The sequence below is a fragment of the Terrapene carolina genome, unplaced genomic scaffold, assembly GCF_002925995.2.
Source record: "Terrapene carolina triunguis isolate 2854851 unplaced genomic scaffold, T_m_triunguis-2.0 Scaffold926, whole genome shotgun sequence".
Taxonomy (NCBI): domain Eukaryota; kingdom Metazoa; phylum Chordata; order Testudines; family Emydidae; genus Terrapene; species Terrapene triunguis.
In genome coordinates this window covers 1,533,797-1,549,180 of record NW_020665277.1, presented here as the reverse complement: position 1 = coordinate 1,549,180, position 15,384 = coordinate 1,533,797, and the positions used below count along the sequence as shown (strand labels likewise).

The window sequence follows — 15,384 nt, the reverse complement described above, 5'->3', positions numbered from 1 at the left end:
CACACACACACACACACACACACACACACACACACACACACACACACGTAATGTGAGAAGGATGAAGGACATTTCCACATCCCTCCCATTTTTCCTGCCCTTTCTTGTTTTGTTTTTTTAATGTGGCTGACGGTAAAGTGGCTAAGGAGTGATGCTACATCTCTCTGCATTTTATCACTTGTTAAAGGTCGGATGGCGATTTCCAGATGGCGAGCTGCTAACGTACCCAGCACTAGCTCAGCCTCCTTCACCACATGCTCGGCAAAGGCCTCATCCTCCATGCTGCCGCTCACATACTGCGCGGAGGCTGCACCCAGCTCCAGACACCGTGTGATGACCTGGAACACGTGAACGGAATGTTGTAGAACAGGGGTTCTCAGACTTTTGTACTGGTGACCCCTTTCACACAGCAAGCCTCTGAGTGCCACCCCACTTATACATTAAAAACACTTTTTAAATATATTTAACACCATTATTAATGCTGGAGGCCAAGCGGGGTTTGGGAAGGAGGCTGACAGCTTGCGACCCCCCACGTAATAACCTCGCAACCCCTGTTGTAGAAACACATTTCCCATTGATGACCCTCTGAGAACCTCAGTGTGTTACATCCATGGTTGGATAGACATGGCTCTGTGGGTAGAATGAGTGCATTCTGCCTGCCAAGACTGGTTTCCCTTCGTTTGACCCTTTGACCTTACTCCTGTCCTTGTTTTTTTTATTAGTTGTCCCCTGTAACTTTTTGGTCTCCAGGTCCTGTAGACCCCCCCCCTTAGGCTGGGGGGGATCCTTTAGCAGTGAGCACTTCCTGGATCCCAATAGGATTACTATGTTGAACCCTCTGGCTCTGGCTTTAAACAGTGGGCACTAAAGGATCTGAGAATGGGATTGGAGCCTCCTGGGATTTCAAAGTCTGTGTACCATGGAAATCTGAAGCAACCTGGCTATTTACCAGTATAGTCTGCTCTGCAGTGGAAGTCTGTGCCTGCAGGATGAGTGGGGGCGTGTGTATATTACTGCAATGCAGTGAGAGGGCATGCTTGTGTGCTAGTGCACATGAGATTGTGTGTACATAAGCGGGTGTGAGCACGGATACCAGCACATGTATAAAAAGAAGAGTTCGTGCGTGTGCATGACCATGAGCATGGATATGTACATGCGCTTGTGCACGCACAAGCGTGTGTGTGTATGTTTGTGCATGTGTGAGAATCAGCATGCGAGTGTACCGATGCGCATATCATGTAATTGCAATGGTGAGTGTGCATGCGTGTCTGTACGTCTATGTGTGTGACATGATAAGACTGACATTCATGTGTGTGTGTGCTCGGTACGTACTTTCTGAAGCTTGGCTTCCGTCCGTGCTGTGATCAGAACATGGGCTCCCATCCGTGCCAGGTGATAAGCCATTTGCTCTCCAATTCCAGTGCTTGCTCCAGTGACAATCACTCGCTTCCCTTTCAGCATCTCTGGAAAGCAAGGCACAGGGATGTTAATTTACCAGGATACCAGAGAAAGATTTCCCCCCCTCTCCGTGTCCCCCAGGGGTCAAGAAACCAAAGTGGACAACAAGCCAATCCAACCTGCCCAAATCAGCATGCCCACCCTGCACCAGGCAAACTTTCTGCCTTGTCCCAAGAAAACTGCAGTAAGAAGAATAGTTAAAATTCCTAATGTGAATAAAGCAATATTAATAGGGACATGGCCAGATTGTTTCAAAAAACCATCACGTTGCAAATCAGGATATGATTTTTTTTTCTGATAATTAAAATTTCCAGCCATTTTCAAAAAAGATATTTTCAAAGTTATTAAAGATTTTTTTAAAAAAATTATTTGTAAAATAGCCTTTTTCTAGCTCTTTTTTTTACAAACATAAATCATGTGAAACTGAATGTTAAAAGCCCCCCCGTAAATCCGAATCATAAAACTCCTACTTCACCTGTTTCCTAAGAAAATATTTCTCTGTGTTACTTGCTTGATGTAGTTTGAAAGCTCCGCAAAGCAGAGTGTTCTATTATCTGCAGTGTTCCAAATGCCCAGACATGTTTCATTTCAGGCTCTGTACACATCCTGTGTAAAACAATCAAACGTGGCTTTTTCTGTTTAATTTTTAAAATACATTCGCTTTTAATAACTTACCAGGTTTAAAATCCTCCCTTGCTGAATAAAAACAGAAGGCCAAGACCAATCCTACAAAGGGAATGAAAATCTTTCTCAACAGACCCATCCCACTGCAGAATCAGGAAATAATAAAGCATGAAAGAAGAAGAAAAAAAACAACAACTCCTCCGCAGATCTGCTCCAGACAGAAGCGCCAATGCCTAACCTTTAAAAACCTGTTAGTGCCACGACTGCAGCTCCCCAAAGGTTCAACCTTTGCAAAAATCACAGTGGTGGGATTGATGGGTCCATCAAAACCTTTAATTTGCTCCTCTTCAGAGTTGATAAATCTCAGTCTAAGTGACAGCTTCGCTTTGGTTCTGGCCAGCTTATTTAATATTTCCTGCCCCTACGTTAACGTATAGTATTTTGCACAACACCCTGGAAGAGGTGTGCCTTTGCTGGAAAGCATCAAATTTCACTGTAGGAAGCATCGGAGACTGCCTACTGAAGGTGGGAGAAGGTTGCGTTGTATTACCATTTGTCTGCTAAGCACTGACACTGCACACAGGCACTATTGCCAACATATAAGAGGACACAGACCCTGCCCCAAGGAGCTTACAATTGTATTGCAGTTCAGGCACAAGGAAAGCAATTCAGGCCCATGAAAGCCACCAGTTGGGGGGTATTGGTTCAGCGTTGCAGTGCTCTGGACTGGGTATTGTTTAATTAACACACTTTGGTTGTGTCCACATTGCAGCTGGGGCGTGAGCCTCCCAGCCTGTGTAGACGGACTCGTTCTAGCAGGGCTCGAGCTAGTGTGCTAAAAATAGCTGTGTTGACGCTGCAGCACTGGCAGAGATCCGGCTCTGACCCAAGGGGTCGGGTGGGCTTGAGAGCCTGAGCTGCCATTTGAGCCATCACAGCCACACTGCTATTCTTGGCATGCTAGCTCAAGCCGTGCCAGCGCAGGTCTGTCTTCCAGCCCTGGGAAGCTCACCCCTAGCTGCAGTATAGACAGACCCTTTAGGGCCTTGATTCAGCAAATGGTTGCCATTGTGGCTGCTGAGCTGGAGGCCCCAGGTTGTTCAGAAGATGCTTTCCCCATTTAGCTCGTTGTAGCCTATTGTCTAATTGACTGCCACTAATTGGCTCTCTCACCAGAGGAGCCAGGGTTTCAGAGAGTCAGGACTGAACTCCCAGCTAGATGTGGTCCCTCCAGTTCAGGATGGAGGCCGGGAAACTTGCCGTGATGCTGTGCATGCTGTATCCTGTTGTGTGGGTAAACACAGGTCTTTGCTCTCCAGGCAGGGCCGGCTCCAGGCACCAGCCAACCAAGCACGTGCTTGGGGCGGCACCTGGTAAGGGGCGGCCAATCTTGGGGTGGCGGGGGGCAGCGCGGCGCGGCGCTCGGTGGGGGGGGGGGGTCCGGCGGCGCGGCGCTCCGCGGGGGGTGTTCGACAGCGCGGCGCTCCGGGATATTTGGCGGCGCGGCGCTCGGCGGGGGTTTCGGCAGCGCGGCGCTCCACAGGGGTTTCGGTGGCGCTCCGTGCGGGGGGCGGGGGTGTTCGGCAGCGCAGCGCTCGGCAGGGGGTGTTCGGCGGCGCTCCACGTGGGGGGGGTTCAGCAGCATGGCACTCAGCGGGGGGCGGGGGCTGTTCGGCAGCACAGCGCTCGGCGGGGGGGTTTTGGCGGCGCGGCAATCGGTGGGGGGGGTGTTGGGGCGGGGCGGCGCTTTTTTTTTTTTTGCTGCTTGGGGTGGCAAAAAAGTTAGAGCCGGCCCTGTCTCCAGAGGAGGCTCTGCAGCATCTTTCATTAGCACTCAATTCATTTTCAGATTAAAGAGGAAAAATCGAAGAGAACTCCAGAGCAACAGCCAAAGGCTCAGGGTGTTGGGCCTCAGTACAGTCGGTTACAGAGGTCTTATAATAGGTGTCGGCTTAAGCGACTGTCAGCCTAGCTCTAGCTCTGGGATCTTCCTGGACAGGACAGTACATCTTGTTACGTGCCGTTCTGGGCTCAGTGCCATGGCACATATAGGTTGTGGCACCACTCTGACTGGGCTTCATTTGCTAACGAGATTACCTCTCTGGACCCTGTCCATTCATGTGGTGGGGAAAGTTCTGTTTACAAGGATAAAAGCCTCGTCTGCAGGGCAAGATGGTTTGCGTTACAGATGCACAATGCAATGGGTTCCTGTGGTGAAATTGTACACACCCCACATCTATTTAGAGAAACCTCGGTGCGTATCCTCTTCCACATAGCCAATGAGTTAACCTGAAGTACCACACCCTCCCCAAACATCCCAATTCTATAACCAATCAGGGGATGCAACTCAGCACTCAGGAGCAACCCTACAATAACAAACCAGTGGCTGTGTGCAGCCCAGCACACACACAAGCAACCCTCCAGTGATGAACCCGGGACAGTGCTTTGTTATAGCTTTGAAGGAACAGGTGATTTGGGTTAATAATGTACTCAGGAGGTCTGTCCAGCTGCCAGTGGGGCACTGCTCTTAAAGTGTAGATTTCTCTTCACTCTTAACTTATCCTCTGCTGATAAAAAGCACTTAGAATATGTTTTGGACAGATAAATGTCATTGCGTTCTGGGAAACGCTGCCACTTCCCCCATCTTCTTCTTTTGTTCTAACCCTGAGTTCATGGAATTGGCCACTTCCCTTTCTTGGCTGAACAATAAAAGAATGAACTCTCTGTTACATGCAGCACCTGTGCACCCAGCACCTGTGGAAAGGACGGATGGTCCAGTGGCAAGGGCCCTAGGATCTGGGAGAGGTGGAGTCAATTCCCTGAAGAGTTCTGGTGTGACTTTGGAAAAGTCAGGAAGGGCCAAATTTGCAAAGGTTTCCAGGTGTCTAACTTACACTGATTGCAATGGGAGTTAGGCCCCTAAATACCTTTGGAAATCTGACCCTTAGTCTCTCCCGGCCTCAGTTCCCCCTCTGTACAATGGGGACAATAGCACGTCCTTACCTCTTTGGGGGGAGTTGAGGATAAAAACATTCAAGATGGTGAGGCGTTCAGATACCACAGCAATGCGGGCCAGATACGTATGTTATGTGGGATGGGCAAGTCACTCTCTTAGGGTACTATTGTTATTTGTATTTGTAGCATCTAGAGGCCGCAGTTGAGCTCAGATCCCCGTCATGCAAAACGCTGTTCAAACACACAGAGCAAGACTGCCCCTGCCCCCAAAGACCTTGCAATCTAAATACCCAGGATAGGCAAAGGGTGGGAGGGGAAACAGAGGCACAGAAAAGGGAAATTCCTTGCTCCAGGTCTCACATCAGGTCCCTGGCAGAGCCAGGAATAGAACCCTGTCTCCTGATTCCCAGTCCAGTGCTCTTGGGGTATGTCTATACAGCTGTCAGATGTGAACTTGTGCTAGTGCTCTGAAACTAGCTGCATAGATGGTGCTTTGAAGTGGCGGCTTGGGCTGGGGCTCAAGCTCTGAAGCCCATGGATGGGGGTGGGCTTTAGAGTCTAAGCAGTGGGCTGACAGCTTTTTTAACAGTGCAAACAATGTAGAATGCAGGGCTGGTGAAATGCGTAGGGTTGACAGCCCTGCTTGGTTCATGTGCTGCCCAACCGTGTCCCGAGGCTGTTGTGGGGAGTTGACAGGGATCCGATCCTCCTCCCGGCAAAGCTGCTTTCGAGCTCTAACCTAGAGGCTGCTCTTGGCACTACTGTAATTGCAACAGCTGGGCAGGGGGAGCTTGCTGGGGTAGGGGGAGGTGCTAACACACACCTTTCATTCTCCAGGTGAGTGGCTCTTGGCTGCTGGCCTCTGTAGTACCTCCCAATAGCTGGGCTTTTTTCAGAAGAAACCATTAATGGCATTGGTTGGTATGGAAACCTGTGGGGAACAAGTGATCTGGATTGACCACAGACGTATGGGATCTAGAGATGGAAAATGTCCTATCTGGCCCAGTCCTTCTCCAGCAAGGCAGGTTTGTCCCCTACAGGACATTTCCTAGTGGTTTATCCAGTCTAATTGTACACCTCTGAAACAGTGGGTCTTCCATCATTTCCCTGGGGGGCTCTTCTACAGCCTGGCTCTCACTCAAGAGGCTTTGCCTTCCTGCTATTTACTCCAAATATCCTGTTCTTTAATTGCCTCCTGTTATTCCTATTGCCCTCCCATAATTATTCATCTCCCCCCATGGTGTGGCGTGGAACTCCCTTCCAATACTTACCGAGGATTAGCACCTGCCCATTATTTTGCCAGACTGGACTGCTTTAGGTCCCCGCTGTTTCCTCTAGATCCCTCCATCCCTTCACTTTATCTAAACATTTACATACAACTGAGCTGAGCCCAGTATTCCTGGTGTGGTGTCACCAGAGAGCAGGGTATGAGATGCAGTCCCAGATCACATGGGCCTGTTTTGGAGGCTACGCAGAAATGGGAGCTCACCTCATTTGCTGACTGTCACGCTTCCCAGGTTCCTCCATCCCACTTGGCATCTGTGGCTTAGTGCCCCCACCAATCCCTTGGGTAATAAAAACACTTTAATCTAATGGTTGGTTTTACACCCCTGCCAGCACCATGTTATCCGATCGCCTTCCGTATAAAATCAATAGTGAAGTCCTTAGTGAGCTCCATGGAGTCTCTGGCTCTTCTCCCTTCTCAGGACAAAAACTTTGCTTGGGGGTAGAGTTTTTTTAAATGTTGTTTGTTATTTGGTTATTTGACTTGTTGGTTTCAGGCTGCTTTTTCTGGGGGTGTTTGGTGAGGAGGAGGTGATGGGGGGAAAGCCTTTTCTGAAGAGAAAAGTTTAGCAGCATTTCCTAAAGCGTGTCAGATTCTAGGCTCACCTGATGTTCTGTCTTATGTTATTTCCTGCCCATTTTTCTCAAGGTCCCTATTTCTCTGTTCTCACTGGGGCTTGCAACACCCCCCCCCCCACCCCGGTTTAATGTCATCTGCTTGTGTAATTATTCATGCTCTTCCCAGATCGCTACCCTGAATAACTGGAGGAGCTCACGGGGAGGGGAGGGGAGGGGATTGAGTGCTGCCTGAAATCTAACACCTCTCTTAAACATAAAAGGCCCTTCTGTAGCTATTTACACCCTCAGTGTATGGTACAGACATTGCCTGGCTCCCAGGTGCTGTGGGAGGATTAAGGGATAAACAAGTGTTGCTATTTCTCGTTTTGCAAAACCAGGAGAACAGTTACGGAGAGAAAGGAAGTGATTTGCCTAGGGCCTGGTGTCAGCACTGGGATTAGAATCCTGGAATCCCTGGCTTCCAGGCCTGTGTTTGGAGGAAGAGGCCTCATATCCCCACATGATTTCTTTTGCAGCATTTGATTAGCTTGGCCTTTCAGGTTCGCTGTGAGCCTTACAAGGCCTCAGGGCTGGTTGCCAGGTGCTAGGAGGGCCAGGGAAAGGATGGAAGCAGAAAGACTGACAAGCAGCCCACCCCACTCTGGAGTCTTTAGACTCCAGCCTCTAGAACTGGTTGAGAATTTTCCACCGAAACCGTTTTTTTTGTGGAAAATGGCTTTTATACAATGTTTTCGTAAATACGTCACTAACTTTTTTGCTGTGAACTATATAACAATTTGCTTTCAATAACTTTCCCCGGGGGGGAAAAATGATTGTCCAGCCAGCTCTGTTACACTCAGAGCACATTGTCGTCGCTTTCACTCACCGGTAGCTGGAACGTGGTTTGCACTGAACAGCCACCATCTCCCTTTTGCCAAGGAGTTTCATGTGTTTGGAGACCAAACTGAGGCAGCAAAGTTTGCTCTCCAAATGTAGAATGTTGTTTGTGAACAGCACCTTCCTGGCGGCGGCTGCTGCTATGAACACGTCCTCCTTGGTTGAGAAGGCCTGCCAAAGGGGCAGATCTTATAACTATTAGTCACATTTCTAACACGCACACGTGTGCCAGGCACCACCTCTCTCATTCCCTTTATCGCCCATAGCTTCTAAATTAGCCCAGAAGTATGCAGAGCACATAGCCAAAGACCAGCAACCTGATAGTAAAGTATTTATGAGAGCGAGTGAGGAGTGCCCTTGAAGTGAGCGTATTGGCAGCATGCAGAATACGCAGCCACTTCTGAACCAACCTCAGCGGCATTATTGTATTTTTTCCCCTTTGGAGAAATGCACCCTGGTGCAGAGGGTCAGCTCTGTACCATTTAAGTCCAATTTATACCCCACTTGAAGGAAATAAATGGTGCATAGACGTTGTGCTGGCCATTCTGCACAGGGGATGTTTTCCACGCCTTGAAACCCATAGCCTGTTAGAGAGAGGAGTTAATGTAAATTTAAAGGTGCATTTTTAAATGTCCTGATGGATGGTCAGTGAAGCAGCAAATCATATCTGCTGTAGCTTCCCTCCCCACACAAGCCACCCCTGGCCTGAGTATTAGAAGCAAATACAGTGAACAGGGAAAAAATGTAGGCAGGTTTATGCATGCCAGGCAAAACGGATGGATTCACAATAGTTTGAAATTAAATAGTAATAGTAGCAATTAAAATGGCTTTTTAAAAAAGCAGCTTTGCTTCTGTTTCATCATAAAGAAAAAGCTGATGTCACCAGCTGAACTTTCAGTGCTTACTAAAGAGAGGCCATCCTGGGCTTTGGGAATGGGACACGGGCATGTCACTTCCTGGTCATTATTGGTTACAGTCGAGCCTTCGACCATTGCTCAACGAAAGGCAGGTACAGTGCAGCTCAGAGTGGCCAGAGGTGTGCATCACCACGGCACTACTTGGCCCAGTGTTAGCTGATTGTGCTTTCTCAAACACACGTGGGCCTGAGACGACAGTCAGTTCACTCAGCCCCCTGAGCCACTGGGTGCTTCCAGAGGTGATTTGGGAAGCTCAATCGAAACCACAAAAGAGCAAGTTGGGAAAACAAGCAGCTGGACAGTGCAAATGCGGTGGCCGGTGCGTGGGAATCTGCTGTGTATCTGAGAGGTTTCGGCTCAGTAGCAGCCACTGTGTTTCTTATGAGCTTTGAGGGCCTTGTGCTTTGGGGGCAATCAGCCCCCGTGTGAAGCCATTACAGGGACAGCAGTTGGATGAGGTGCAATGTTCAGGTGACGGGACAGGGGGTAGAAGGTGTTCTGGCCCCTAGCAGAGTGCTCCAGGAGTTTGGGGAAAGCTGGCTTGACTTGCTAGTTCTCCAGGGAGAAGGTATGGGACCGCCTGCACTGTTCCAAAGGGACTGGCACTCCACTCCTCAGACCACTTCACCTCATCGACAAACCTCATTCCAGTGTCAAGCCTCATCCCAGTTATGTGCTAAATCTTGGATTAATGAAGCAGCAAAATGCCCCTAGCCCAAATGGGGACAGTGCTTGGCAAACGGTGTGGAGATGTGTGTTAAGCAGAGAAGGTGGGAAGGCCTGTGTGGAGGTGAGATTGGGGGAGGTTTCAGGTGGTATTCCTGTTTGAAGGTCTCAGTGAGAGCTCCCCACGTTACAAGTACCACTGGAGTTTGTGCATTGCTAGTACAGGGGGAATAGTGTGTTTGTGATGTTCATATCTGCTGGGTGACCTGACCTAACCTAACTCACTCCCGGGAAAGATCATCTCCAGGACCCTGACTACAGCCTGCTTGGGGGAGCTCTGGACACTGGCCATGCTCCCTGTGCCCTTGAAAAAAAACCTGGCTTGTTTCTCTCGAGGTGTTGATTTCTGAAGTCCTAAATTTAGGTGGCAGGCCCTTGAACCAAGCAGACCCCAACCTGCAAATAGCAAGTTAGGCATTTCTAAAAAAACAGCCACCCATTCTCTTGCGGTGCATTGGCAGGTGAGAGAAGGCTGCAGTGCCTGCAGCACGCTACCGTCATGCTACCAAGACCTGAGTGAAGTCTCAGCGTTAACATAACCTCTTTTGAGATGTGCCTGGTGAGCTTGCGGGAAGCTGTACACCAGATCTCACTCCAGCTGCATTCCCTGGGGACAGGGCCGGCTCCAGCATTTCTGCCGCCCCAAGCAAAAAATAAATAAATAAATAAAAAATAAAAGCCGCGATCGGCGGCAGCAGTCCTAGAGGGAGTGAAGGAAATGCCGCCCCCAAATTGCTGCAGGTGCCGCCCCTCTCTCTTGGCCGCCCCAAGCACCTGCTTGTTAAGCTGGTGCCTGGAGCCGGCCCTGCCTGGGGATGTAACGTGCCAGGGGATTTTTCCTGATTCATTGCTTAGAATAAGCCAAATTTAGATATGCCCTAAACAGAACAGAATAATAGAAATTAAAACCTAACATATTAGGGCAGGTGTCGGCAACCTTTCAGAAGTGGTGGGCCGAGTCTTCATTATTCACTCTAATTTAAGGTTTCGCGTGCCAGTAATACATTTTAACGTTTTTAGAAGGTCTCTTTCTATAAGTCTATAATATATAATTAAACTATTGTTGTATGTAAAGTAAATAAGGTTTTTAAAATGTTTAAGAAGCTTCATTTAAAATTAAATTAAAAAGCAGAGCCCCCCGGACCGGTGGCCAGGACCTGGGCAGTGTGAGTACCACTCAAAATCAGCTCGCGTGCCGCCTTCGGCACGCGTGCCATAGGTTGCCTACCCCTGTATTAGGGGATGTCATTCATTCCTCAGACAATGCACGGTTGTTCCTAAAGCTTAGCCCTAAATGCTTTAGCGCAGTCCAATTTCAAATGGTCCAAGTGATGTTATTTCACACTATAAACTTCACTGTTAGGAGCCTTTCCTGAGTTTGAGATTACATCTCCCTCTAATCAATTCCATCCCAGTGCTCTTAGCTATAGCCCAATAGCCCATGTTAAAAAAAAAAATCCCTCTATCTTTTTGGAAGTTGCAAATGTACATGTATGATGCAGATACAACACTTTATCCTCTGTATCTGACAGATACAATTTGCTTATGGCATTTAGTTGCGAAAGGCAGTGTTTGTGCTGTTTGTATAGCCCCAAAACATCACAAGAATTCCTGCTTTTGGATGCCCGAGTTAAAGTGCATTAAATTTCTAGGTGCCTCGAGTTGGGGATTCAAAAACGGAAGCACCAAAATGACAGGCCACTTTGAAAATTCCAGCCATAATGAAGAAAGTGGGGTTTGTTGAAACCTGCTCTTCTTTAGTGGGTGATTCCTGCAACCCACCACTGTTACAATATAATCGTGACATTATTTTGAATTCACAAGCACTGGAACTAATACACATGGCTTGATGTAAAACTTTGCACTGGCATTATTGCACAGCAGTTTAGCCACTGACACTTGCCTAATTTGCACGGCTGTAAAAAGCCAGAGTTTTCTATGCACTAAGTGCAAACTCATGTTGCAGAATCAATGAGATACAGAACTGATCTTTCAGATTGACCTTTGGGGGAAATATTTGCAAGGGGATGACCCCCAGGATCACAGTAGATCAGAAGGCTGCATCCTGGAAGGAGGGACTTGCTCAGAAGATTCTAGACGTACTGGCATCGTCACGGCTATTCTAGCTGTCTAATCCCGTTAGCCGCCTAAAGTGCAGCTATTTTGACAGTTGCACAAATCTCTCTGCTTTAAGCTCATAAACCCTGAAATTAGATAACTCTATTTTTATTCAAAGGGGGAGCGGGTGGAAGGACACGATTGCCCTCTCCCAGTCATCCCAGACAAAAAGAAATGCCCCTTTGCACAGAGTTGAAGGATGATAAAAATAATTGCTGGCTCATATTAAATTCAGGTCATTCAACAGAGAGGCTTCATCTAAAGCCTCTGAACTCTGCATCACAGGGGTTTCCTGTTATGACAGCAAAGAAGAAATGTTTCTCTTCATTTTCTAGGTTTCCCTATTGTCCTGCACCAGGTGTAACCTGTGAAGCAGGTCTAGTCCTGTGAATGAATAAGATATTAAGAGTTTGAAGCCAAAAAGGCTTGAATCAAGTCAAGACCCAGTTGTTGTCTCACTTAAATCACATTCACACCTGTGGCCCCTAGGAGCCCCAACTATAGCTCAGGACCCCACTGTGCTACTAGGAGATGTAAAAACACAACAAAAATCAATGTCAACGAGACTATTTCTGAAGTAAGGTACAGGACGGGGCAGCGAGGTGAGTAAGGGGGTTGGAGTATGGGCCCAAAGTTTTTCTTTCCACTGCCACAAGCCTTCTGCAGCATAAGAATCTGGGTAGGCTGTAAAACTATCAGTGTCCTTGATCTGGCATTATTCAGGGACATGGTTCAGCTAACTGTTTTCTTCAGGCTAAATTGTGCCTTCACCTTTGCACACTCAACATCCAGTGAAGTGAATGAGGCATTGGCCCGTCTGTCATGTCTGGGAAACTGAAACCCGGAGGAATGCTTGATTGGCACATAAAACACGTTAGTTCTCAAGTGCTATTTTATGTTGATGTCTATCCCAGTTTTTTCCCAGATGGAAAATGTACGTGCACCCTTGTGTTTAATTCAGAACATGAAGTTTTTACAGGCTCAGGGACATTCTCCCCATATTATGTGCCCTTTTTGACAACCGGTGTTGGTTACACAGATGAAAGGGTGAAGTTGGATGTTTTTATTCTTAAAATAAGACTAGCATCTAGAAACCATTCAGGATATTTCTAGCTAGTTCCTTCCTGCTTTCCTATCTTTTTTGTTTCCACGATCTCCCGTTCTCTGTAGCAATTAGAAAAGGGATCTTTTTTCCCCTTGTGGCTACACAGAGGCACATTGCTTGTGTGTTTTCCTGATGCTATATACAGCGTGTACCTGGCAGGGAATTAGTGTGAGAAATGTTTACCCTGCCTCCTTGGGGGCACTGGACATAGCATTGCAGCTTCTAACTTCTAGCAAGTAGAAACCAACATTGACGTGCCCCTCCCATACTTGGATGACCCATTGACTTCTGAATGGGTGAGTTTGCTAGCATTGTGTTACATGTAGCATACATGCACCAATCTTTTTTTTTTTTTTAAAGTACAGTGGAAACCGTTAACCTACTCGCTTGTTAATTAAAGCATGTGGTGCTAACAATCTGCTGCATTCAAGACCATGCAGGTGAGAAATTGCGGGAAAATTGTGATCAAAGGACGGTCTGGTGAGCACAGTGTGTCCTAGTGGGTAGAGCACTGGACCGGGACTCAAAGGCGTGAGTTCTATTCCCAGCTTTGCCACTGGCCTGGTCGGTGACCTTGGGCAAGTCATTTCACTGCTCTGTGTCTGTTATCCCCTCTGCAAAATGGGAATAATGGTACTGTAAAGTACTATGTAAGAAGTGGGTATTAATGTCCTTGAGAGCTTTGCCATTACCATTAATGGAGGCAGGATCAGGCTCTTTTCATTAGTCCTGCAGCTTGTTAGGAATAAGACAGAATGGGCCAGATATCCCTTTCTGCATTTACACCCATGTAACAGAGATCAACATCTGGCTACACTGCCCCTGCCTCCAACCTTAAAAAAACCCAAACCAACCAACCTCTGTGTATGATTATAAATACAGGGATGTGAGCAATATCTGGTTTGTATAAAGAAGTTAGGCTTTAGAAAACAAAAGGGGGAGAAGAAAAACAAACCAACCAACCACACAGGGTCTCCCATTGTTGACTGTGTGTTTGTACTAATTGGAAGGTGACAGCATTCAGCAACTGTTTCACTGCCAAACTTAGGATGCTTCCCTAAGTGCCCTGATAAAACACCACCCTGCAGGAGGCATTAGGCTGTGAAGAATTTATTTCAATAACTTTAGCTGAATTAAGACTCCATCCCTCTTTGAAGACTGACAAATGAAAGAGGCTTGGTAATGTATAAAATATTTATTTACAATGCAAAATATATTTGTAAAGTTTATTCATAATAAAAAAAAACATGTTGGTGCAAAATGCCGGGCACCTTACACCTTTTTATACCAACAAAAGGGTACATATTCAACGGGTGGCGTTTTTGAACTGCTGCATAGCAGCAAATAATAGTCACTTCTCTAGAGACCCTTGCGTCTGCAGTCAGTGTCGATTCCCTTCTCCCTGGAGTCCGCACCTGGAGATCAAACAGGCCAGCAGTCTCTTGGGCACGCCTATCACTGACTGGGCAGTCTCTCTTAGGATGCACGCTGCCTGATCACCAAGTTCCTCTGCATTACATCCTGCTCTTTGCTCTTCTCCACGATCAAATCCCGCTGTTTCTGGGGGACAGTGTGCTCTTTGGTCAGGGGAGGTCTCTTCTCCTTCTCCTCCTCCTCCTCCAGCTGCTCTTCAGAGGTGAAAGGGCTGCAGACGGTCTCCACCAGGCTAATAACCACCCCGAAGAAAGCCAGCACGCTGCCCAGCATATAGATCTTGACCATCTTTCTGCTGGGCTTCTGGGTGAACATTTCTTTGGCAAAGGGAATCAGCTCCTGCATGGTCTCCATCTAGGGCCGCAGACCTGGAAGGTCACAAAACCTGGAGAGCAAGAGAGGGGGGAAAAAAGAGAGAGACCCATCAGCTGCTATCTCGAGCAGCTTCCTTCTGCATTCAGCAGGGCTGCTTCCAAGAGAAAGCGGAGTCCGTCTAGAGGGCACAGGCACAGGGCACAGGCAGGCAACACTAATGAACACTGTCATGGCCCAGTGTCTGTTTCAGGAAAACGCGGACACTCCGCTAGGGCGGTGATGGGCAGTACCAAAACCTCACCGCCAAGCGATCCCTTCAGCCGTTCTCCAGCCACATCCACACGGGCCAGTCCCCGTTGCAAAGCGGAGTTTGAAGAACTCCCAGACATGGCTCAATAGTAATAAGGGGTGGGGGGGTAATAGGAACCCATATTAAAAAAAAAAAAAGCCCCAAATAGCGGGACTGTCCCTATAAAATCGGGACATCTGGTCACCCTAGTAACTGCCGGTGTTTGGGTCTGGAATTCCCCCAGGATAAGCCGGGGGTCCCTCGGCACGTGGTCCCCTTTCTCAGGGGGCATGGGACTGCACCCCGCTCCCGCTGTACTTACCGCAGGGCGCGCTGTGCTCCGCGGGTTCGCAGCGAGGGATTTCGGCTCAGTTCTCCGCTGTAGCTTGGCAGCTGCTTCCCCCAGCCACCCCGAGCCTTATATCGCCCTGGCGGCTCCTCCCCTCCCGGGGCCGGCTCCTCCTTGCTCAGGCAGGCGGGGGGCCAGCAGGGCTGTGCACGCCCCGAGAGCATGCAGCCAGCAGGGTTTCTATTGGGTGACCGCCCCCCTGAGGCTCGCTGCGGGGGCTGGGGTCGCCAGCTACAGAGCAGACACACCGGGGGGGGGGGGGATCACGCCCGGATCACGCAGGCATCACTCAGCCTAATCCATCCTCTGGGCACCAGAAGTGGGAGGGGGCTTCTGGGCAGGCTTGGAGCCTGGG

The 15,384-nt window shown here is 48.5% G+C and overlaps 2 protein-coding genes across 2 annotated transcripts in view; both read right to left on the bottom strand.

Annotated features, from left to right (window-relative positions):
* The window catches only part of HSD11B1 (hydroxysteroid 11-beta dehydrogenase 1), a 6,563-nt gene extending 4,120 nt beyond the window's left edge, over positions 1-2,443 (bottom strand). The window contains exons 1-3 of the mRNA XM_024201810.1: positions 2,134-2,443; positions 1,333-1,463; positions 227-338 (exon numbers count right to left, since the gene is read on the bottom strand). Of these exons, the coding sequence (XP_024057578.1) occupies positions 227-338; positions 1,333-1,463; positions 2,134-2,221 (331 nt within the window). The 5' untranslated portion in view covers positions 2,222-2,443. The remainder of the gene's footprint in view (positions 1-226; positions 339-1,332; positions 1,464-2,133) is intronic.
* Positions 2,444-13,822: 11,379 nt separating this feature from the next.
* Positions 13,823-15,084, bottom strand: G0S2 (G0/G1 switch 2). The gene is made up of 2 exons (XM_024201796.2): positions 15,003-15,084; positions 13,823-14,461 (listed from the first exon to the last, which is right to left on the bottom strand). Exon 2 carries the CDS (start codon positions 14,428-14,430, stop codon positions 14,119-14,121), a length of 312 nt encoding a protein of 103 aa, XP_024057564.1. The 5' UTR covers positions 14,431-14,461; positions 15,003-15,084; the 3' UTR covers positions 13,823-14,118.
* Between the last annotated feature and the right edge of the window lie 300 nt (positions 15,085-15,384).

Bases quoted from the DNA above. Each gene is read 5' to 3' on its own strand.
- G0S2 (XM_024201796.2), bottom strand. From the start codon at position 14,430: ATGGAGACCATGCAGGAGCTGATTCCCTTTGCCAAAGAAATGTTCACC.